Source organism: Falco naumanni, chromosome 11 (assembly GCF_017639655.2).
Source record: "Falco naumanni isolate bFalNau1 chromosome 11, bFalNau1.pat, whole genome shotgun sequence".
Lineage (NCBI taxonomy): Eukaryota > Metazoa > Chordata > Aves > Falconiformes > Falconidae > Falco > Falco naumanni.
In genome coordinates this window covers 30,280,813-30,305,069 of record NC_054064.1, presented here as the reverse complement: position 1 = coordinate 30,305,069, position 24,257 = coordinate 30,280,813, and the positions used below count along the sequence as shown (strand labels likewise).

The 24,257-nt window shown below is 40.3% G+C and overlaps 1 protein-coding gene across 8 annotated transcripts in view; it reads left to right on the top strand.

The window, feature by feature from the left end:
* Nucleotides 1–24,257, top strand: part of DAB1 (DAB adaptor protein 1) — a 168,145-nt gene that overhangs the window by 84,715 nt on the left and 59,173 nt on the right. For 4 of the 8 annotated variants that reach the window (XM_040610670.1, XM_040610667.1, XM_040610671.1 and 1 more), the window contains exons 2-4: nucleotides 12,223–12,384; nucleotides 17,039–17,178; nucleotides 19,508–19,606. In XM_040610670.1, the coding sequence (XP_040466604.1) occupies nucleotides 12,303–12,384; nucleotides 17,039–17,178; nucleotides 19,508–19,606 (321 nt within the window). In that variant the 5' untranslated portion in view covers nucleotides 12,223–12,302. The remainder of the gene's footprint in view (nucleotides 1–12,222; nucleotides 12,385–17,038; nucleotides 17,179–19,507; nucleotides 19,607–24,257) is intronic. The other 4 variants (XM_040610665.1, XM_040610664.1, XM_040610668.1 and 1 more) reach the window with 1 other exon arrangement.

Below are 24,257 nucleotides of genomic sequence, written 5' to 3'. Positions count from 1 at the left end.
CACTTTTGGAATCTGCTGCCATCTACAACCACTTTTGAGTGCAGTTGCAAAGATTTGTGACTGAGCTAATTGCCCAACAGTATCTGAATGTACAGCCTGAGAGGTAGTTATTGCGTGTACACCATGTACTGTAGTTTACCTGTAAACAGTCATTGGAAAGCAAAATGGTCCTCCGTGGTACAAATGCGTGTGTTCTGAGGAGTATTCTCTGTTCCCAGTATTCCTGTGTCTCAGGAGTAGGATGCTTTTCTCTCATGTTTCAGCTTCTTGGTGGGTTTTATAAGGTGATCCGTTACATATAAACATGATCTATCCCTATTGCCAATAATGCTTATACAATTGTAGTCTGGGTACTAATCCTGAAATATAGTTTAGGCTCCTTTTGTATTCATGATAGATTTTACGAATCTTTCCCGTTGGTGATGTCAGCAGAATCTCTCTATTGAATTATGGATTAGATATTTAATCAAGGTCTGTGCATTATTATGCAAGTCACTTCTTTCAGTTTTCTCCTGAAAAATGAACTATAAAAAAAAAATATTATTTGCAATGGAATTGAGTGAATACCTGATAAATAAAATTCAGTTGTGCATGTTGTACCTCTGTCTAACAACCTGCAAATACAAAACATGAGGTGTATGTCCAGCAGGCCTTTCTGCTGGAAGCCAAAGAGATTTTCTACATCAGTTAGAAAGGAATACAAAATTCAGAATCATCTCCGCTAACTCTGATGCACTTTTTCATAGTTGTTCCTGCAGATGCGAGTTTTAAAACATCTGTCCTGATGTTTCTTTTCTCAGCATCTTGAGTGGTAGTTGAGATGTGGCTGCAAGACCAGTTTGGGACCACCAGACTTACTGGTTTAGCAATTACATCTGTTTTTATTCCAAATTGTGTTTTTGTCCAGCTGTCTTTAAAAAGCATTTCTGTGAGTTGCTAGGATACGTTTCTAAAAGCAGAAACTGTTTACACAGCCTCAATATGAAAAATCTTTGTGTTTCACTTATTTCTTGCCAAGGCTTCATTACAAGGCACTGCTGAAGTTTACCAAGCTGTCAAAATTGCCATACAATCCTGTTTCTTTGTTTGTTGTAATCAGAGAAATACATAGCTGATTAAATGAATCTTGTTTTGTCTACTATTATTAACTCCTTCGCTGAGCTTGCCAGTGGCATTATTCAGATGGATGTTCAGGCAGCTCCATCCTGATGGAGCCCGATCCTGCAGGCGCTGCTGAACGAGGCGGTGCTAACCAAAGCCAAGCCAAAACATCTCCCTTCCGTATGCGCACACATGCCTCTGCGCTCTCTGCTTGACAGACGCCTAATCTTTGAGATGGTGAAAAGGTGAAATCAGATCATTTGAAGTAAAGTCAAGCCCACACATTTTCCTAAGGAAAGTATTGAAGTTTTAAGTGAAGGACTGGAAGTTTGTGTAGGAGAAGGGTGGGCTGGAAAAGCAGTACAGACCAGCCAAAAGCAGTGGCAGAGTTTGCATGATGCGTTCTGTGTAATTTTTAAATTGCTGCTTGCCAAAATACGATCCCAATGATCGAGTCTTCCTCATTTTACAACATCTGCTGTAACTTGCCTTGTCTTAAACTCTGAGGTTTTCTAACATGTGAAGTGATTTTTACATAACAGTAGTCTTTTTACTATAAAATCTATAGAGTAGAAATAATTTTTTCAGCACCTAAATTATATTTTGATCTGCCACTTCAGGCTCACTCATGATGTTTTTGATATCAAATACCGTGTATTTTGGGGATGTCATGGTGGCTGAAGAAAGATTTGGCATTTAAATCTTAAAAGATTTTTTTTAAATGGTAGTTCTGAGATTAGTCTTGTTAGCCACCGTTGTGATTCTTTCAATCCAGCCCAACAGGCAGTTAAATAACTGCCATGGACATAATCAACCATCAGATTATATTGAATGCCTGCAGACTCCACCAGAAAGGTCTAAGGGAAAACTATTACACATGAAACAAAACATAGCATTTAAATCCGAGCATGAGAAGCAGCCAGGCAAAGGGAACACAGATCGCAGTTTAATTACCCCTGTAGAAGAACATTTACAAAATTAATATTAGGGCATTGGTAATTGAAAGCATTTAAAAGTCTTAATGCCCTCCTTTGCTTTTCTTTGATTAAAAAGGTCATTGACAGGACGTAGCTGTGCACATATGTGGTACCTTGACCAAATACAAGAGTAGTGGCTGTAACGTGCTCAGGTCTTTGCATAGCTCCTGCGGGTGCCAAGGACAGGACTCTCAAGGGTGGTACGCAGCTGCTTGAAATGGATGCCAGAAACACGCATTTGTAGTTAAAAGCTTATAAAAGTAGCTCCGTGGTTGATGACTTAGAGTTTCATCCTCCAATGATTTTCTCAGGTGCAACCATTCTATCTTGGCTGTATCAAGGCAACCTGAAGATTTGTTAATACACGAAGATGACAGAACATCAAAGGGTTTTAAGTCTTGTGTATCTTTCTGTGTTGTTCAGGGACAACTTCTTAATTGATGAAAGGTAAAGCCATCCCTTCCCCTCTTTCCTGGAAGCAAAGAATCCTATAGTTTATAGACATGTATAAGCTCTTCCATGGGACCTAGGAGGAGAGCAAGCTTGTGGCCTTCGTGCCTTTTGCATCTTGCTGTGGGCATTGCTCTGAGGAGTGTCTCTGTGTTTTGACTTATCAGTATGGTGCTAGAATGGCATAAAAGAAAACATAGTGAAGTGAAGAATTAGGCTCATCATTTTTTGCCTTAGGTATGATAGGACTATACATTTTTCAGTTGCATCTCCTGGCAGTGTATTAGAAGATGGAGTATAGGCTTAGGCAGTACTTACTTGGGGAGGAAAGTTAAAAGATTTTACTTTGCCCAGGTCTGAAGTTTTTAGGACTTTTAATAGGCATACAGTTGGTAAAAAGTGGAATCCATCACTTGGGTGCTGAAAAAGGCATGTACTGGTAAAAGCAAGGAGAAATTCAGAGGTAATCTAAATGTTTCAGCGGGGTATGATAAAATGAAGACAATGGTGATCTTGAAGACCTTTTGTTTGCCTGCAGTAGCACTGAAAACCTCCGAGCTGCTATTTGTTCTTGTCTTTATATGATCAGCTAGTCACAGATGGCCTTGATTGGGTAATGAAGTCTTCCATCTCCCTGTTACTGTGCAAGTGTTACCTGCAGCTTGGGGTCATTCCTAATCTCTCACTGGAACGGGTTAGATCTTGTTGAGCATGTGGGTGATGTAAAACGTTGTATACCCCCCTTTACTCCTGATAATCTGTTAATTTTGATGGAAAGATTTTTGTGAGTTGAGGAACTGGGGAGGCCTGGTCTCTTGGGTCTTGATGTGGATCTGAGCTCTAAGGAAAGACAAGCTCACAGCATGGCCTTTCCTCAGCAAATCCATCAATAAGGTCTCTCTCCTCTATTCAGCTGCCTGTTTTCCACTGACCAGTAAAGTGAAAAATTTGTAATATAGATGAGACTTGACTGAAATTGTCCCAAAGGTTCAGGTGTTAATGCAAGGAAGAATGGGCATGAGAAGGGGGGGTGGTGCATTCCATTGTTTTGGACATTCCCACATACATACACCCATGGAGTCTGTGGCTGTGTTACTCTTTGTTTCCTTGGGAAAGCAGACTAAAAATAATGGCAAGGAGGAAATGAAACAAGTTCTGTTACTACATAGTACTTTGTAAAGGAAAAACATTATCCATGTTTCTGGATTACCGGAGTGTTTGAAGCTGTGATAACCTAGTTGTTAGCAACCATAATTTAGTTTATATTTTTAAAAAACATAAATATGACTTATTTGAAATACGTTGAATTAGGGAGCTCATGAATAAATATTTTGACATAATCAGAATTATATGGCTAGAAATTGACCTACTTTGCATGACAGATGCTTGAGAATCCCCCAGCTAATAGCATACTAACCTGGCATAGCAATGCCATATCTTATAATACACTAAGCTGCATACAGATATTAAATTATTAGATTGTTGGGTTTTTTTCACAGAGATTAGACACAGTCAATTTTGTTTGTAAATGAATAAGTTACAGCCAAGTTATTGAGAAGGCATTGAGGTGCAGTCCAAAGAGGTCTTGTGCATTGTTTGATCAATGTTTTCAGTGTGGTCTCGTAAAATACTGTTAGAGATAGAAATAGCCAGAAAATCTTTATGGTACAAGCAACCCAGTAACTATAGAGTGTTACACCAAGTAGGCAGGTCTTACGCTCTTCAAAAGATAAGCACAACTGCAAGAGCAATAATAATATTTTATAAATCAGGTAATATTTTAATGATAGAAATAAAATCTCCCCCCCTTCCCCGAGGCTCTTCTTTACGTCTGTGTTGATTTCAGCAGACTGATTTTATCTGCGTGTTCTTGAAGTTAATACGGCAATGTTTTTGTACAGGTTAAGTTAATAGAGAACTCTGACCTTAGAATAGAAGTCTTCTCCTCCTTTTAAGTTTATATGCAATTTTTTGGGGGAAATCATCTTTATTATTTTAAAAAACACAGGTAATGAAACAATTCAGGTGCACATGGCACTGAGTATAGTTTCAGGCTTCATAAATTTTTGGTTTTAAGTTATAGCACAAGAAATAGTAGTGCTTTTATTTGTGAAGTACCGTTGCTTTCTGTTTTTAATGGGAGAAAGGTAACTTTATCTTGGCTCAGTTTCAGTGAAGAAAACCCTCTTCTCTTTTACTTCATTCATGCAGTGAAAAATACTATCATATTCCATTTCATTACCCCCTTATTAGCTTTCCTGTTGTTTTCTCTGTTTTTAAAGAACTTCTGGAGACGAAGTCAACTTCGTTCACACTTTTTTCCCAAGGTCTTCAGAGGAATATGGTTTTGTTCTCTCGTAATATAGTCCTGTTACCACAAAGATATCAAAACCACATATATAATCTTGGCAAATAATACGTTCTTTCAAGCCTTATGCAAGGACAGACCAAGAGACCGTTCCTATCCTCTATCTTGGTTTATTCCAGCTGCTTAAAACTTCCTAGAACTCTGTTAAACTCTCCTTTTAACACCCATGCTTCTTCCAAAAAGGATATGATTTGGTCGTACATCCTCGGGGACTGTAAGCAGAGACGCCTTCAGATACTGCTCAGCTAGGGATGGAGCTCCTCCTTTCAGGCAACGAAGGCATTGTTTTTAAATGTCATGTTTGGACAACACTGATTTGCAATTTGGGTTCTTTGGAAACTACACCAAAGGGCAAGAGCTGGATGATTATTTGCCTGGGTTAGTTACAGTCACCCTTTTTGAGAGCTTCTTACTGGCTTCCACTGGAGAGTGGAAGGAGGGTTGTTGGTGACTTCTTTGTGGTTGCGCTGTACGTTCCTGCCATTCTTTGGGTGAACAGCTCTGAAATACTGAACTAGTCTACAGGTAGCTCAGTAAATTTGTTAGAATTTGCAAAACTTCTGGTATCGCTAAGCACTCAGCTTTGGTCTTCTGTCCTGTTTCCCCTGATGTGCAACAGGCTCTTCAGATTCAAACGTTTTAGGTAGGCTTGGGAGGCAGTTGGGTCCTTGTGTACTTACAACTCAACCCATTCACCCAGTGTCTTGAAAAACTGCTGCAACTTTTCCCAGTTGAGTACTTTCCTTTCCTCTTACTCGAAGTAGAGTTATCTGGTGGGTTTTGTCAGTTTGTTTTTGTCGTATCTTTCTACTTTTCTAACAATACTCTGTTTCATTCCTAGTTAGTCCTGAGTACCAGCCCAAAAGCTTTGCCTCCTTGATGTCTGATCAGTGTGGTTTCAGAAACAGAAGTTATCCTGATGTGCTGATCCTCTGTGGTACTACACACATAAAGAGATGCACAAACCCCAATTTCTTACCTCTGGAATTCGTTATGGCATGGGTGTTTCACTTCTTATTAACGCTTTGCCCAAGGGTGATTGCCGGCAGTAGTCTTTTCATTTCTGCCTCCTGCTGCCACTTTGACAATAGGAACAGCAGCAGGAGGTAAAAATGAAAGGACCAGATTGAAAGAAGCACTTTGCCACTGCTGTAATTTTGAAATTGATGGTGTTTTTTAGCCCAAAGTCTCAGGAAAAAAGCTGCTTTCCTCTTTGCCTCCTATTGTTTTTCCAACAGGGAAAGACATTCTCTGATGTTGCAGAGGCAGTGGGAGGCCAAAATGAAAATAATTTTCTTCCTGAAACATTGGATAACAAAATGTGAACAGTTTCAGCAGGGAAATAGTGTTTTGGGTTTTTCTGTTCACTGCCATGTGGTGAATACTGGTATTTCAATTTCCTGTGGAAAATAAATAGCAGCTGCTTTTCTTATTGAATTAATGGGATCGTAGGGTAATTTCTACAAATCTATTTACTGTGCGTTTTTAATGTGTCATTTTCATTCTTTTCCTTTTTCTGTGTGAGAATAGGCTTTGTAAGGTGGATACCTAGTTCCCCTCTGAGGCCACTTGATGCTTATAATGCTGTGGCCTCGGAGCCAGCTTTTTAAGCCAGGAACTTACTAGTCTGCACATTCCAGAACTGCATTTTATACTAATATCATCAGAACAACTGGTAAATCCAGACATAACTGGCAGTGCCACTAATTCCATAGGAATAAAGGTGAAAGATGGTTCTGCAGCTGCACTGTCGCATGGGTGACGTAGTTCCATTGTGGCAGGGCACGTGATGCCACTTTTTTGCTGGAGGCTTTGCTCAGTGGCATCAGGGCTGAAAGTGTTACTGGGGTTGAGTGGGAGGTGGGGTGGAGTGAGCTTCAGAGGAGGCCAAGTGGGAAAGCTTCTGTGCTTCGAGACTGACGTCCACCTTCGCTTCCCCAGAAGACCAAGTCCTGTGGTTTAGGTGAGACTTCATTTGCAGCAGTGAACCAAACCACTCAAGGGACAGAAGCACAGCCACAGACTGCATTTTGCAGATGTTTACAGCCTGTTGTGACCTACTGCATCATTTTGTAACTGTTTTAAGGAGTACTGGCATGAGTCTGCAGCAAAATAAAGTTTTGCATTGACAAAGAGGATGGCTCAAGGAGATAAGTTGCCCTGGCACACAGCCATGATTTCATCCAGTGCAGTGCACAGTCCCATTTCTTTTGGTGCACGCAGCACTGGTGCAGTAGGAGAACACCGTGTTGACAAGAGAGGGAAAGTGTAAATCAATGAATGGCTATGTCCTTCTGCTTTAAGTGTTATGGGCTATTGTTCTTTTCTTTGGGGACTTTAGTGTCTATAATTATCTTGAATGGAAAGATTTTTTCTTATGTTGAACATGTGAGAAGTTTGGGAATGTTAATCAGCAGAGCATAACCTTTTCTTAACTTGCTCTTTTTATAGTCCCAGAGAATTAACATTTATCTTAGGGCAGCACAAGAATTTGGCATTTGTATGAAGTGAACTGATTCTCCACCCTTTCTCTTTCTTTATACATAACAAAAACTAAACTCTTTGATAGACTCATCAACAGAATATATTTGTAGGCTTTGAAGTGTAAATTGTGAATTTGTGTGTCTCAACATGACTTTGGGGCGCCGCCTTTAAGCGCGTGCATATCTGTGTGCTGGATTAGTTAAAGTCTAATTAAAATTGTTCCTGAAAACTACGTACTTAAAGCCAGATACAGGTAGACACATAAAAGCAGCTTGATTTCCCCTGCCCCCCCCCCCCCCCCCCCCCCCCCCCCCCCCCCCAAGTTCTGAGCACTTGTAGTTCTTGTAGGATTAAAGAGAGTCAGGGGAATTCAGCAACTCTGCACATCTTGTTGCGTGTTCACATACCAAAATAGTTACTGAGATGCTCATCTTTAAATGATCGGTGTAGGCTAGTGTTGCATCTAGTTTAAGATGCTTCTCAGTGCTGCAGTGGAACTTGGAAGGAGAGGCAATTGTGATTTGCTTTCCCCCCAGCAAGTTCAGATTTTGTTGGGAAACGTCACATTCTGGGGTAATTTAGCAGCACTATATGTTCTGGCCTGTCCTTGCTGCTATGCAAGTCCTGTATGAAGATTCTTGGCAGCAGATGGTACCTACTGGCTGCCCCCATGAGGGCTATTTTGCTTGGGTGTATTAGTACAGCTGTAACAGGTCCCTGGGTTTTCTGAGTGTCTGGGCTTTTACCGTACCCTGTCCAAATGCAGTGCACATATTAATGCCACTTAAGGATCATTGTAAAATCAATTACCTTTTCTTAGTCGATTTTTGTCTCAGAAGCAACCAATTTCGTACTGACATCCAGGCAGGCGGGTAAGGAATGAACTGGTTGATGACCTCTTTTCCCAAGGGCTTTATTTGCTTGACTTCTTGATGTCTGCTTGATTTAAACATTTATCCCAGCTTTGAAACATGAGATGACCAAAGTTTGCTAAACTATCTTCTGTCTTTTAAGGAGGAGAATGCACAGATACTTGTCCTCTCCCTTCCCCTAAACATCATTTTTATTCTGAATACCTAAAAGCAAAAAATAAACTGCCAAGATTTCCTTGTCTCACTTTTGGTCGTCCCCCGGGGCTTGCTGAACAAGGCTACCCCAAATGAAGTTTTATTGCAGTGTCTAATTTCAATTTGAATCAGTGTAGAATTTGGGGTTTTAGCTGCTTCTGCATCCAGCCTGTAAAAGGCATCTTACAAAATGGCTTTCCAAGATTTATGAAGACTTGCATGGTAGAAAGGCTGAAAGGAAGTTTAATTACATTCAGCTTTTGGTCATTTCTGTGTCTGAGGATGTGCCCATATACTGTCATCTCAAAGACCATCTAAGAAAATAAAATTGATCAGTGAGCCTTCTGGCTAAAACTAAAATGAGTGCTTTGTCATCTGCCCGAGGAGCGATGTGCTTAATCACTGCCATCTCCTGTGTGCTTGCGCTAGACTCTCCATCACTGAGATTTGTCCAAAATTTTAATCAAACATCATTTTATACTGAGCCCTTCTCTGTAAATGATTGAAATCTTCTCTCGACATACTCACACATACTTCCTTGTACTATAAAGAAATAATTTAGTCTAGTCCACACAAGTGTTTTGCTTTGGAAACAGTAAAATGTACATCTTGTTTTGTATCGGCTTGTGTAGGGCACCAAGTGTTAAGACAAAAAACTTGGCAAGTGCAGTTGCTGTCACCTTGTGAATGACATTTCTGCTCATAAAGCTCTGATCAAAGACAGCAAATAATATGGGAACATCTTATTTACTTACATAGGAAACTTGGTTCTGAAAGTAGGGATGTGTAGGTGTCTTTGAGTACAGTAATTCACTGGCTAATAATGCCAGAAGCCATAAAATCTCTCAGTTGGAGGTTACTGTGAATAGCAGTGCTGAACAATTGGGAAGTACTGCTGAGATGATGGTCTGAATGATGATTGAGTTTTTGTGGAGAGCCCTTATCTGTGTTTAAAATTGTAGGTAATGTTTTTAAATTTAGCCGTAATAGAAGTCCGTTGAGCCTTCAGAGTGATTTCTGTGTCCCCTCTTTAAACTGTTTATCGTTTTCTGTGGAAATATTCTTGATCTCTGCATTCAAGACAAATGTTTGTGTTTTTGCTAAAATGGGGCATTTTACCTTTTTCTGAGGAGAAGGACCAAAAGGTCTGAAGCACCATCAGGACAGGAGGGAGATTCTCCCTCTAGTTCCTCCTGCTAGGAGGCTCACATGCTTCCCGATGGTGCTCTTGGGCAAGGGCAGCTCATAGGAAGAGGTAGGGATCTTGGCAGGAGGAGGTTTAAAAGATAGTTTGCTGAGGTTTTGTGTTCTCGTACCTTGGCAATAGCATTTGTCAATACAGTAGACCCCAACAGGGTTCCCTTGTTGACCCTAGAGCAAGCTGTCTGTGCTGGGTAAGCTGGAAAAAAGCACTCCAGAACACATCTTGCAGACTTCTTGGGAGTTTCCCCATCAGTTGGTGACAGGAGAAGTTTGCATTCAAGTTGTACTCATGTGCTGTAACCAAGGTTTTGTATAGGATCCTATACAGAAAAGAGGTACTTATTCCCTGTAGAATGTTAACATGCTTTTTAAGGTTTTAATCCATTCCCGTAAACAGATTCTATTTGCTACATCAGTAGTATTTTCAGTTGCTAGGAACTAGCCTTTATCAATGAAATAAAGTGTGAAATCCAAAGTACATCTTCATTTAAAAGACAGCAGTGATTGATGATGCGAGCAGATCTTGCTGTGAATGTGCTCTGGTCACTTGAGATGAATTACAGATATTGCAATTAAACCTTTAAGTAACTCTTGTTAAAAGAAGTTAAAAACGGCTAATTGCAAGAAAGTCACTTGAGAAATACTGTTAGAGGAAGAGAATGCTAGTGATGACACCAGAAGTTAAATTGTGTGCACATGTACTACTAGATATGATGTGTTTTCTTTTCTAAAATGTTATCTTAAAAAAGGAAAAATATTTTTTCTGTCAGATCTCTGGATGCAGCACAGTGAGTTTGTGCAATCATGCTCCCAAAGACAGTGACAAATGCGCAACCTGTCAACTCAAAGTTTTCAACCTCTAGCAGAAAAGTTCAATTATTAGATTAACAGATAGCAGGAGGATCTGAGAATTTGTGGGATTTTTTTAGTTTTAAAATCCCAAATGAGCCTGCTGCACTGAACTTTTTGAATGCCTGTGAAGAAAGATCTGTGTTGCCAGGGTGCTGTGGTTTTGGTATCGAGATCCATCCCTTTGTGTGATGGATAGTTTTGAGCCCTCTGTATTGGACTTGTGGATCTGTGTAGCCACTGAGCAAAATGTGCCACCAAAGAGAGCAATCTGAGCTTTTCGTGAGTCCTTCATGAGCTGCTGTTTAGCTGCTGCTGTATTGAAAGGTACATGTAATTATATATGAGTATTTTCTCTCTTACACCTGCTTATGTCCTTTTTTTTTTCTCCTAGGGAAATCTGTAGTTGATTAAAATTACTGTGAATTTTCTTTAGATAATTGATTCCAAATGAAGCTGTGTACCATGTGTGTATGTATATGTGCAAATACATAAAATTATGGATGCATATGTATGTGAACATAGGGGTGTATATATGCACAGTTAATAGGAAATACCTTTCGCTTAGCAATTAATTTAGTAGTCTTCAGTGTGTGTGGCGTCTTAGAGGTCGTTCTGCACTGCAGTGTTTTGTATTTTCCACTGTGTTGGTGCTATAAAAATGCTAATTGTGCCCATGAAGATGTAGGGTGTTTTTAAGTGCCTGTGTGATTGTTTTTCAGCCCTGCGAGATACAAGGAGGTGTTATTTCAGGTTTTATAATTTGAATATGTGATGGATAGAACTTTGACAGTTTATTAGTTAGAAAAGGAAAAAAAAAAGGAAAAAAAAAGACAGTGGCGTGTCGTTCTTCAGCGAATTGATTGCCAGGAGCATGTTATTGACTTTGGTGATAATATCGTTATATATTTTACAGTCATAAAATCAAGAAATTCAGATTATGCCCTAAGGGCTTCACACATTTAAATAAAGGATATAGCCATTTCCAGGGCTATTGGTTTAGATTAGCATGTGCTATGAAGAATGTTTAGTGCGTTATAAGAACGTACAGAAAAAGCAACAGTGTGCTTATTGCAGGGATGCTTTTGTTTATTTTCTTTCTCTATTTATGAAATACACTCACTTAAAGATCCCCTGAGAGAACGAACAACGTTTGCTCTAAATGTTAGCATGTTAATACAATGTTAGCTTGGTGCTCTGTTGGGCTAAGAGCTGAAATCAAGTATAATCCTTGAATTATACTGAGTGAGGATAAGTCTCCTTGAAACACCCACCAAAATACACAGTGCCTGGGAAGCAAACCTTGAATGAGCTGCCGTATGCAGCATGGAGAGCGTTACGTGGAGCCGGACAAGCTAATGCAAACACAGCTCTCCTCGATGTCAAGGTCGGGGTTGAATGGCAGCTGCTGCTACTGGGTCCAGCCCGGGGAGCAACCGCCTCTGGCACTGTGAGCATCTTCCTGCATCTTCCACACAGCTCATGTTCCTCCCGGACTGTTAAGCAGACATGTCTTGGGACTGAATGTAGGTACTTGGGTTGAGTAATTTGGGGTTTGAGTTCAGGTCTGTCTCTAGCTTGCTTGAGGGAACTATAGTTTAAGGTCTACTGCCTTGAAAAAAAATGATTGTGTTAAAAACCTTGTTTATTACTTCTACAGTAGCTTTAGTGAGATGGATAAAGTACCTTAATGCTGATCATGATAAGCCTCGCTCTACTTTAGATGCAAGCTGAGAAGCACATTGCATCACCCAGCCCTGGGGATTTATTGTTCTCTTAAAAGACTCTGGAAGTCCAAGTGCAATGTCAGAACTCAGCAGCAAAGGTCATGTTTGCCGGCTCGCGCAGGAGCAGTGGGTCCAGCTGGAACACGTATGGCTTAAAGGTGAATGGTGACATCTACAGTAGTAGATAAAACAATTACACTTACATTTACATTTTAAGAGCCTCTGAGGATTATAAATCTATATGCTGCAAACAAAACATCTCTTTGCCTGTGTCAACAGCGCCACATGTTCTAATTAAAAGTGATCACCTTTCTAAACTGAATTCGTGTTATGTTGTTAGTGGGTTTTAACATCTTCATTTTTTCTCAGTTTGGGGCATGAGAATCTAATTGAGTTTAGTTTTGTTGATAACCTTGTTCCATTTTGGACTGTGAAGTGCTTGTGTCAACTTGCAAACAAATGCCTGTGATATTTCTTTGCTTATGAAAAGGAATTTATGAAAGCAATTTAGAGCACACCATTGGAAAATATCCGTCGGTCTTGGAGTTAAAAAAGTTTTAATACAAAACTTTAGAATCATTTTAGAATGACATAGTGGGGCTAGTCATCTAAAGAAGAACGCTGGGCAGATTCCTGCCTGTGCAAGGTGTGGTGGACAACTGGGATGGGTACCTGCTGCTCACCCAGCGTGGCTTTGACAGCTGTGGTGTTCTGTAGTCAAGAAATTCTAAAATGAGATCTGAGGAGATGTGTTGTGGAAAGAAGTGGTTGTCATTAAATATGGGCTTCTAATTTTGCTGTAGGTTATGGTCTAGTAATGATTTGAGACCTCAAGCTTCAGGTTTCCATAAAATCCTCTTAGATGTGAATGTCCCCCTTCCTACCTTTGAGATGTTATTTGCAGCTTGAGGAAGGCAAGCTGAGAGTGAAAGCCCCAAGATGTGGCTTCTCGTTACTGGAATAAAACTGAGCTCTGGCAGTAAGTGCAGCCCAGCATCCAGGATAATCCTCCTTCCCACAGGCTGGGACCGAGCAAGTGCGGTGGCAGGGGTGGCTGGAGAGCCAAGTGCCACAGCGGGTCTCCGCTGACAAAGGCAGGAGCTGTGAAGAAGAAAAGATGACTCCGCTTGTTACACGGAAGGAAAGAGGCAGCTCTTCCCTGGGTGGGTTTCTGGCACGGGCTCAGCTCTCTGGTTTAGTGGTTTAATGTTATTGCTCACCCACCTCCAAAGCTTAAGAAGAATTACAGCCTCGTAATTCAGGCATCTCTTTATTTATGCAGTTTCAAACACAGAAAGAACCTTGTTCAAGAACTGTCATTAAAAAATACTTTTTTGTTTTAATGATGAGATGTTTATGAGAGTCTGGACTATCTGCCTTATAAGTGTCCAATGTGCAAATGAAGTACCACCCCAATAAATCTCACATCTCGGGAGTGCTGCAAAATCGACCGTACTGATGGTGTTTGTCATGCAGTAATTTTCCAGGCAGGGTGGAAGTTTTTCAGGGCTGGTTACAGCACCAAAATTTGGAAATACAGCGTCAGCATAGGTTGGGGGAGATCTGGGTATATTCTGAGAAACTATGACTGTTGCAGATGGCTGATTTATAATATAGGGCAGTGTGTGTGTGCATTCTCTGTGCTTTTTCATGGGACATATGCTCTAGGGTTTTACGGATGAATTTGTAGTCTCTAGTAATTTGCCATTTCCACCACAGTTTAAAATATCTACATCGTTTTCAGGTTGATGATTTTTCTCAGTCATTTATCCCAAAAGCACTTTATGCTGCTTAATCTGGGTCATAATTGACATGGGACTTGTGCGTAAGCAAACACAGTTATAAGTGTTTGAATGGGCTATTAATGTCAGGGATTTAGTTACGTGCAGCAAAATAGATCAGAGGTTGGAAGAAGTATAAATGTTCAAATAACTGATGAATGCAAGGTCACTATCATGACCTGGACCCAGGAAACACTCTTGAACACTTACACGCTCATGCTATTAGCTAACAGCTGCCTTTGGCTGTAATGAAGATGTAAGGTTGAAAATTGTTGGCAAGAAAGCTGTTGGAGTTGGATTTTATTTACTGCAAATCAACAGGATATCTTTGCAAGTGTAAAAGACATATGGAAAAGTCCACTGTTATTGTTGTACTTTGTTGTGTCTCCAGATGTTCTCCCTCCTGCCCCACTCTGGCGGCTGAAAAGGGAAAATGGCTTTTCGTTGTTTTTTAGCTGATGGTGCCAGCATCTGCCTTGACATTTCCATGGGGAATGATATTAGCAGTGTTCTGAGTTTCTGATTTATCATTTGGGTCTCATTAGATTATTTGTTTTTAATAAAATATACTGTAAAAGCATGAGGTTTCAACCCTGTTTAATTCTTCTGAAGCAGCAGGAGTGAAAACAAATCAAGGGAAACAGTCGGGTGGCCACTAAACTATCACAGCAACGCTTGCCAGCTGCCTTATTTTTAGGGGGCTATAAATGAGACATTAAAACATTGCTCTAAGTTAATATTTTTCATTGGAGGGGATTGTATTTGTGTGCTCAAACACACTCAAAGATCTCCATATGCTTAAAATGGCTCTATTTTTTAGCATACATTTAGTCCATCATTAGTTCATGGCATGGACTGTGCAGTTCTCTGGGGGAAGGAGAACCAAATGAGTATCTTCATTTGGAAGTACTCTTCGTTGGTCATACGTGCTTCTAGATTTTTTCACAATGGTATTGTAAAAATCTCGGTTCCATAGTTCATCCAAACTTGGTGGGTGTATAACAGTAACAAAGTTGACCCCAGTGTTGACTGCTGAAAAAGGCGCTTTTAATAGAAATGCTAAACAGTATAGCTTTTCCCCCCAAAGCTTCTGTACTTCTGCTTATCAAAAAACAGCTGCGCAGAAGCCAATTTTATTTTCAGTGCTTAAACCTGACCTTTCAAATAGAAATGAGCTTTGGAGAAAAAATTGGGCAAAAATTCTCAAATATAGGTGTCAAGACTAGATCCTTACCGTTTATAGCAGACTAGCTTTTTGTACATTTTTTACAATACCTAGAAGGATGGGGCAAAATCTGTGACTAGAGCTCCTAGGTGATAATAGTATAAATTTGAGCAGTGTCAGACCACATTTAAGCAAGTTTTCTGGTGGAATCTTTTAGGTCTGAGAAACTTCAAATTCTTTAAGATCTCACATTTTTGCTTGCTTCTTTGTGCCTTGGATGTTGTTTGTTTGGTTACTTGTTTGGTTGCAATTATTTACAGTTCACTGCTGGGGTTTTTTTGACATCCTAGCAAGAAATTCCACAGACAGCTGCAAAATATATCTTTAATCAATTTTAGGAAGACTGATTCCCTAACTAATGTATTTCTGCTAAGACACAGTATAAGCTTTTCTGCAGATACTCAGGAGGAAAAGTCTTCCCCACAAAGGTGTCCCTGTCATGGATTGCTGTAATGTCATTATTGTGTGGTTCAGGCTAGGTTGAGCATTGTAATTTGTGTACATTGGTGCTGTGGTCTAAGCCCAGGCGGCTACTAAGTACCACACAGCTTCACTCCCCCAGCAGGATGGGGTGGGAAGAGAATTGGAAGAGTAAAAGTGAGAAAACCTGTGGGTTGAGATAAGAATGGATTAATAATAATAATAGTAGTCAAAATAATAGTAATAATGTTGTAAAAATATTGCAACAGCAAAAATAATGATAATGATAATATTATTATGATAATAATAATAATAATTAATTTGTCATGAAAAGGAAAATAACAAAAAGGTAGGAGGGAAATAAAACCCAAGACAGACAAGTGATGCAAACGAAAAACAATTGCTCACCACCAGCTGATGCCCAGCCAGTGTCTGAGCAGCAGCCCCCAGCCAACTTTCCCCCCAGCTTCATATGCTGAGCATGACTTATGGTATGGAGCATCCCTTGGGTCGGCGGGGGTCAGCTGTCCTGGCTGTGTCCCCTCCCAGCCCCTTGTGCCCCCAGCCGCCTCGCTGCTGGGCTGGGGTGAGAGGCAGAAAAGGCCTTGGCTCTGTGTGAGCACTGCTCAGCAGTAAGGGAAACATCTCTATATATTAACAACACTTCCCAGCACAAATCCAAACCGTAGCCCATGCTGGCTACTGTGAGGAAAATTAACTCTAGCCCAGCCAAACCTGCACAATTGGCCTTATCAGTACCGTGCTGTCTTATCTTACACCCCACTGCTTTTTCATTAAGAAACATCTTGTGCCTTTTTTTAAGTCAGGGTGAACCCATGAAAGCTGACTGTGCTAGTTGTGTTGTTTCTGTATATGTCTATAAGCAGAAAGAATAGAGCAAGGAGACAGTATTTCTTGTGGGGCTTTTAGAGCAGCGGTGTTCTACAGGCAAATAGTAGAACTTGGTTTTCCATCATTGAAATGTTAATAGTGTAAATATTGCTGATACGGTTAGATAAGTTGGTATACAAGGAAGCAGTAGCCTGTTAGCGTTTTGTCTGCAAAATTAAGACTTCTCAAGTGTATTGGAATTAAAACAACCCATACAGATGAGAAGTTTTCAGATCCATGAGGTCTGATGCAGGCTTATCTCTTATTTCTGTAAACCTAATTTGTGTGCAAATTTTGTACAGAAGATGTCATGTGGCAACAATTCCACTTTGAATTCATTTGAGGTAGTAAGGCCAACAGGTTTTATTGAAATGTTCGCATGTTTAGGTGTTGAGGTAGGAGTTAGATCTAATTTGCCACTTAATGGTGACTATTTATTCATTTATTTTCTTTTGCACTCGTGTAAATTTCCTTGTTTCCCTTATGTCTTTTCAGGTCAGGATCGCAGTGAAGCCACTTTAATAAAGAGGTTTAAAGGTGATGGTGTCCGATACAAAGCAAAACTGATTGGGATAGATGAGGTTTCTGCCGCACGAGGAGACAAGTTATGCCAAGACTCCATGATGAAGCTCAAGGTGCAGTGAAATTTTTAATGTTTACTATTATGGAGTCAAGGGGAGCAAATTTCAGCTTGAACTTTTACTCATTCTCCTTTCATGACACTGAGTCTCACTCTGGTTAATTATGTATTGAAATGAGTCAATTTTACATGAACTCCTGGCTGGTATTGCTTATCCTAGTTTAATTTTAATACATTATCTCTGAGTTCAGTAGTTATACATGATTGACACCACTGCAATTTGTCCACAAATTATAAACAACGCATCTGCAAATTGAGTAATTTTAGTATGCAAAGGGGGCGTTAAACCACTGTGAAGCAAAATGGTGTATCAGAATATTTTATATGACAGTGCTAATTAACTGCAGCCCTGCCTTTGACCGTTACCTCCTGTCAGGACAGGTGAGAGGGGATGAGTGACTGTGTGGGACGTAGCCAGGTGTAGGGGGGACTGGGGTCCTTGTTGGGAGGAGTATGTCTCGCACCTCTCATGGCAGGATTGATGGGTTACAAAATCAGGAGGCAGTGCACTGGGAGGACAGAACATAAGATAAAGAGGCATCCCCAGAGTATTGGGGAAGAAATGGAACAGTGCTAAAGGCAGTTTTTGAGGAGGCTGTGAACTTAGAGAGCAGACAGAGCCTGAAGGTCCTAGTGGTGTAGGAGGGTGGCTTTCTGGAGCCTGACAGACATCTCCCTCTGGCTGAGTCTTTTCCTACAACCCTCAAGATTCATAAGAGCTCTCTATAGGAAGCATTCTTTACCTCACCCTGGGACATGTGGAAGGCTGGAGTCCTTGAGAAGGAAGGACAGGGCGTATTTTCCTTGAGTGCAGTGTTGGCTGTTGGCTTCCTGTCTGCATTGTAGAGTTACAAGCTAGCTCTAGGACTAAACCCTCTGCAGTTTTTTCCCATGTTTTCTCATTCTAATCCTCTCCCTAGCATTCTGCCAAGAGAGCTGATGGATTTTCCATTACTGATTTTTTCAGGAGAAATCACTAAATGGTATCTTTTACACTACCAGCCAGCAGGGTTCCAGTCCCAAGGAACTGGGATGAATAAGTTATTCATGAAGAAACAGCAGAGGGTCACATGCATCTTATGGTTCAAGAATCTAAAAGCAAGATCTGGTAGATAATTTACAAATCAGCTACAAACATTTTATGACAAGCAAAAACTAATCTACTGGAAAAGGTGCACCATTGATATGTCACATCTGCCACAATATTCCTATCTGTTTTAATTGTATACCAGATATTTCTCATAATTTCATAGTTCCTATGCACAAGCGGTTTTGCCTCTCTCCTCCGTGGGATACCATTTCCACGTCTCCCAGATAACCTGTTTGCATAGTGGAGAGATTGATTTAAACATCGATGGGAGATGACTAAATCTATTAATGGAAGGGAGCATTACAAAATCATGTCTGTATGTAAGGCAGCATAGCATGAAGTTACGGGGTCTGGAAACCTAGTGTCCTACAACTTCAGTTTTAAGGCCCACCATAAGTTTTTGAGTGACTTTTTGACAAATGACTCAGGTTTTTCTCTTTAATTTCCATGTCTCTGTAATGGGAACAATTACCTCATGGAGGTCTTAAAACTTAAATTAGTGGTTCATAAAACATGTTGAAATTGCAGAGCACCAGATAATGGCTAAATATTTTCATTTATTTTCTAATGCAATTGATTACATTTGATCTTGCTACAGTATTATTGGTCAGGGCAGGCTCCCGAGAAGGTGGAAACAGAAGTTACTATTCTAGTTATGCTGTGGGAGAATAATACATATAATACATGAGATGCATATCAGCAAGCTCACTTACGAATTAAAAGCCTGAGATCATGAATAAAGCTAACCCTCAATACCAGTTTTTTACAGCAGAGGTGTAGTTTGATTTTGATAAACTATTTTTCTTCTATAAAAGTTTATATTTGCTTATCCCAGGTAAATCTGCCCTTGATGTAAGCTAAAGTTGTTGGCATTTTTTCCTCCACTGCTTGTTGGTTGTTTTTTTTTTTAAAAAAAAAGTGTAAACCAAAACAGTTCATAGCTGGGAAAAGTGTGCTAGAAACAACTTTCAGCTTCCATGAAAACAAATTTCATGGAGGATTAGCTAGTGCAGGGGTTGGAAGTGGGAGCACATTTGAAATACTCTCTGGGTAGCATAAAGATATGTGGTACCTTGAAAAAAGGGAGGAAGCCAGAAGTAAGAGGGGGACTGTTCCTGGAAAGGCCTAAAGTTTTCCTAGAAGAGTGGTGAATTGTCCACAAGCAAATCTTTGTGCTCTGCTGTGACACCTGGAAGAGCAATGAAACCAGCCAAGCTGTTCTTTGTTTCAACAGGGAATTGTTGCTGCGGCTCGTTCAAAAGGAGAACATAAACAAAAAATCTTCTTAACAGTCTCCTTTGGGGGAATCAAAATCTTTGATGAAAAGACAGGGGTAAGTAAAATAATCACGTGATAGAACAAAATAGAACGTTTTTTCTGGATGTTTCTTTCAAAGTGTTTCCTAGGCAGGCAGTAATATCTCACCAGTGTAAGCACACATGAAACATCCGAGAAGCTTGGTAAATGGTTGTCATACATCAGAGCAAGCCATGAGATGACTGAGGTGTAAAGTGTAGCATAGGGACATGTTTATCGTAAAGCCTACTCCTGGGTACTTGTGTGGAACCACTTACTTGAGTACACAGATGCCCCTTACGTGCATAAACACTCACAGGTCTGAGCCCAGAAAGTGACAAGAGGGGATCGTTTTTCTTCTGCCAGATAAAAATTTGCTTCTCAGAAATATCAACCCATTGTCTGCAGAAGACTTTAGCCGTCCATGGTACAGACTGGTATCTGTGCCCATGGGGGTTTTCTCATCCAGCCTCAGCCCAACTGCCCCCATGCTCTGGATGCTGCTTAAGGCACCTCAGCAGTATAGGTCAAGTGGTTTTTGAGAGTCTAATGACAAGGGATTAGGATTAGAGGCTAGGATTGCCTTGGATTGGGCACCTTGTGTCACGGGAAGCTGAGGGCAAGAAAACAAGCTGGAACAGGGAGTTGTGGACAGCTCCAGCTGAGTGAAGCTTGTTTTCCCCAACGATGTCTGAGGTAGAGAGAGGAAAAAGGAAGGGCAGCGGGAGCTGGGGAGCTCCTGGGAGCAGCGCACACTTAGCTGGGATTGCCCTGAAGATGCCCCAGGGGAACAGTAAGAATTTCCATCAGGTCTGTTATTCCATATGCATGCAGTTGTGGTTACCACCATAATGTGATATAACCGTGTTAACAGCAGTGATGTCTCCTGTGAAGTATGAATTAACCAAAAGAATCAGAGCTTTTGTATTTCAGTGGTAGAAAAATTACATATTTTATGGAATTGGAGGTAAAAGGTACTGGAAAGTTTGATGTTGCTGTTTGAGGCTGCTAAGTGGCAACTTGTCCAGTAGCATTTGGTCGAGGAAGTTGCAGGAGACTTCCATGCCTCACGCAGTTTCTGCCACAGTGATATCATGTTTGATTTTTTAAATTGCTCTGAAAGAAAAAGCCTAAGCAAAACATTATTCTACTTAGACACAAAGCGACAACACACAAACTGTTTTAATCCTGATTAAGAATATTTTTACAGCAGTTTAAGCTCTGCCTTGAATTTTAAAAAGCTCTTGATTTAATCTTTTGAAAGATTAACTATTTAACATGATACCAGAAATAAAACCCTACTGATGATAGATGAAATTATCTTTGCCAGTTAATTTATATTATTAGAAAATCAATGTCATTGAGCTCACTGATACATAATACAAGTAGTTAGTAATGAAAAGCTCATTTGGAATGTGTTGTGTACAGCATGTATAAAGTATTCATACAAAAGCAGTGTTTAAGAGAACATTTCTGAGGTTAGAGACTGTGTTTGGAAGATAGGAAATGTCAGGAATAGGGCTGCCAGTGCAGTCGTGGTTGGGTCCTCTAATAAACAGACATTAGAGTAGTACCTAACAATGTGACGGCACACATTTGGCCAGAGAATACCAGCTTCATTCAGTGTACAGAACAGAGTGTAATGCACTGAACAATATGGTGATATTTTGTTTGCTTTTCCTTCCGTGTGCAGCCTGCTGCCTAGGCACGCGCTCTGCAAATTGCAGAGGTCACAGTTACTTTCCTAAGACTAAAGTCTTTCCTTGGAAAAATAAAAAAGAAGAAAGACTAGTCCTTTTACACTTCTTTCTGAATGTTTCACAAGTATTGGGTTTCTTTTCATAAAATAAAAAGGGAAAGGGGCATGCATTTTAGAAGCAAAAGTGTGGTTTAGCCAACTTGCCTTCCCTGCAGTGTCCTGCATGCTCTCCTGTCTGCCACTAGTGAGGTGGGGACATGAGAGCAAGTGTCCTTTGTTTCATAACTTTGACACCCTGTACTCTAAATCTGACAACTATATCATCCTTAAACTAACCCTGCCACTCACTGACAGAGGTTTAGACTGAAACCTTTAAATCCACCTTCCAGACATCTGCCCCTGAGCTGCTGGAGTGATGGACAGGAGTATTGAGTTGTCTGTCTTGAGACAGGATTGCGACAGAGAGCTGTGGAGAGCTTTCAACATCACTTTTTATGTGTTGTTTTGAAAGTAGGAGAATTGTTCTTTCCATGCCAAGGTTTTGAAGCAGCGTTGCATGAACTCCCCTGCCAGTTCTTCACAGCCTTTTTCCCCAGCTTGGGTCTCTCTGTGTCCCAGAGTTTCATGTCCTTGTCCCACTCTCCTCATAATCTCTCTCATCCAGCCTATTTCTGCTTTGCCAGCCTATGGTTGTCATCTCATTCCCGTTCCTGCTGGTAGCCACATACAACCTCAACATCTGAAATACAGTGGGCGATGTTCAGAGCAGGTCGTGGAGAGACCCCGACAGTGTCCCTGGGCTCTCCGAGCCTGCAGGAGCACTACCGAGGCAAGGTGTTTTCCACAGCACAAGAGACCAAGATTTGGGGGTGATAGACCGTGTCTCATCCATATGGCTTTGGCTCATTCTGGTGTTACACTAAGAGGTATCAGTTACCGCAGTAGTAAATACTACCTTTTCTGTAGTCTCACATCAATGTCTGTGCTAAAGTCACCCCCAAAGAAAGCTGCATTACTGCTGTAACGTGGAACCTTCTATAAGGCAAAGTAAGGACAATGCAGCTAGGTGATGCAGGACACTGACAATTGCATTCTTGATTAGAAGCAACAAGGAACGTCCCACAAACTGGCAAAACTGGGGATGTACAGTTGCTCAGCCTGGCTGCTTTGATGGGAAGAAGCAAAAGGCATTAGAAAAAGGTTAATGTTTTGCTCACGCAGATCTTATAAACTTCTTAAGTTTATAAGGTTTGGAGACTGATGTTCACATTCGTGAAAAAGATAAGCCCTTAATAGGGAGCAGCCTGTAGGATCTTGCATTTGCTTTCTCCTCCTTTAACAGCCCTCCCTGTTCCCCACAGTGCTTTCTGCCTTAGTTGTGTTTCTATGATTTTGGAATTCCCAAAAGGATATTTTGGGCCACAGTACTCATTTATTGCTTATTTGGAAAGATTATTTACCTCTCTGGGGTGTTTCTTCTTAATTTTTATCATTGGCTACTGCTATCATGTCTGCCACAATGGCAGTCTGATGTGATAGAAGAGAGAAAAAATATTCTGAAAAAAATGTAGGCTTCTATATGTTTAGTATCTTGTAGGCTAGTATTGGATTTTAATCTATCACAATAAAAAATCAATTTGTAGCTCAAAACTAGCAATTTTTTTAAAATTGGCAGTCATAGCTGACTTCATACAGATGATTTAGGGGAATTGCTCCATAATTCATTACAGATGAAAGGCTGTAGTTGGGTTTCTACTGAAAATGATAAGCAAGTTTTTCCCCCCCGTACTTTATAGCTCTCTTTAATATGTTCCAGACCTAATATTCATCAAAAAATATTGATTTTAATAATGTTATTATTCCAGCCATCAGGAATTCTGTCCTTTGAGTAAATTTATCCATGAAGGAGATTAGGTTCAAGGTGGAATATCATTTGGGAAGAATTTATCTTACCAAGAAAATACAAGAAGGTTTTGCTTTGAGTTTGCACTCATTGCACTATTGTAGGTGCAGTACAATTTAGTTCATCTGTAGCAGTGCAATAGAAATAATAACACTCCTCTCTTATGTTTCATCATTCTATTCCACGAATTAATCTAGATAAGTCCCTTCATACCACTTTTCAAAGACTTGTCAACGTATTTAGAACGAGATGGAAGAGCCCTGCTTAGCAGAGTTCACCCTGCAAGCCTGTAGTTTGCGTATACTGTTATATAGACTCACGCCTCTGCTGGAGCAGCCTGCTCACATAGGCACAACGCAAATTGTTCTGCTGTTCAAGTCCCAACATTAGCTGTATGCTCCAAAATGGTATTTAATTTGACTAACAGGATGTTCTGTTGTGTGCCAAAAAATGTCATTACACATGGGTTTTTTGACCCTATTTTCTTCTTATAAGTGTACCTTTTTTGTCTACTGTCACATGTTGGCCATCCATCCCACTTGCATTCTCCAGAATGTTTGCCAATTATATACCTCACCTGGAGGAAATACATTATTTTCTTTTAACATAAAAAATCTACCACAACTTTTACTAAACTCAGGCTTTTTCTACCCAGTGCCATTTCAGAGATTCCATGGCTGCAGATCATATGAACATAATTTTTCACCACTCATTCTGTCATAGTTACTTTAGTTGGATCTCAAGCCGAAATGTATTCTTCATTAGTAGGAATCATGAGAGTCCTTTTATATTTTCAAAAGCATGATCTGTAGAAGGCAAAAATGCCAAGAGCAGCATTATGCTCTTTTTTCCTTTTCAGGGTGGAAGTTAGTGGTTAGTGTGTTCCTTAGAAAGCAACAAAAAACCCGATAACTTTGCATATGGAAAGATTTGCAAAATTTTTAAAGGACCATCATTGTTCTTTAGATATTTATGAGTTTTATTTTGTTAATCACACACATCAGGCTGTCTCCCTGTGATAGCTTAGCAATGCTTCATTAGACATGCATGACTAATACGGTCTCCGTAAAGAGGCTGTAATTGTCT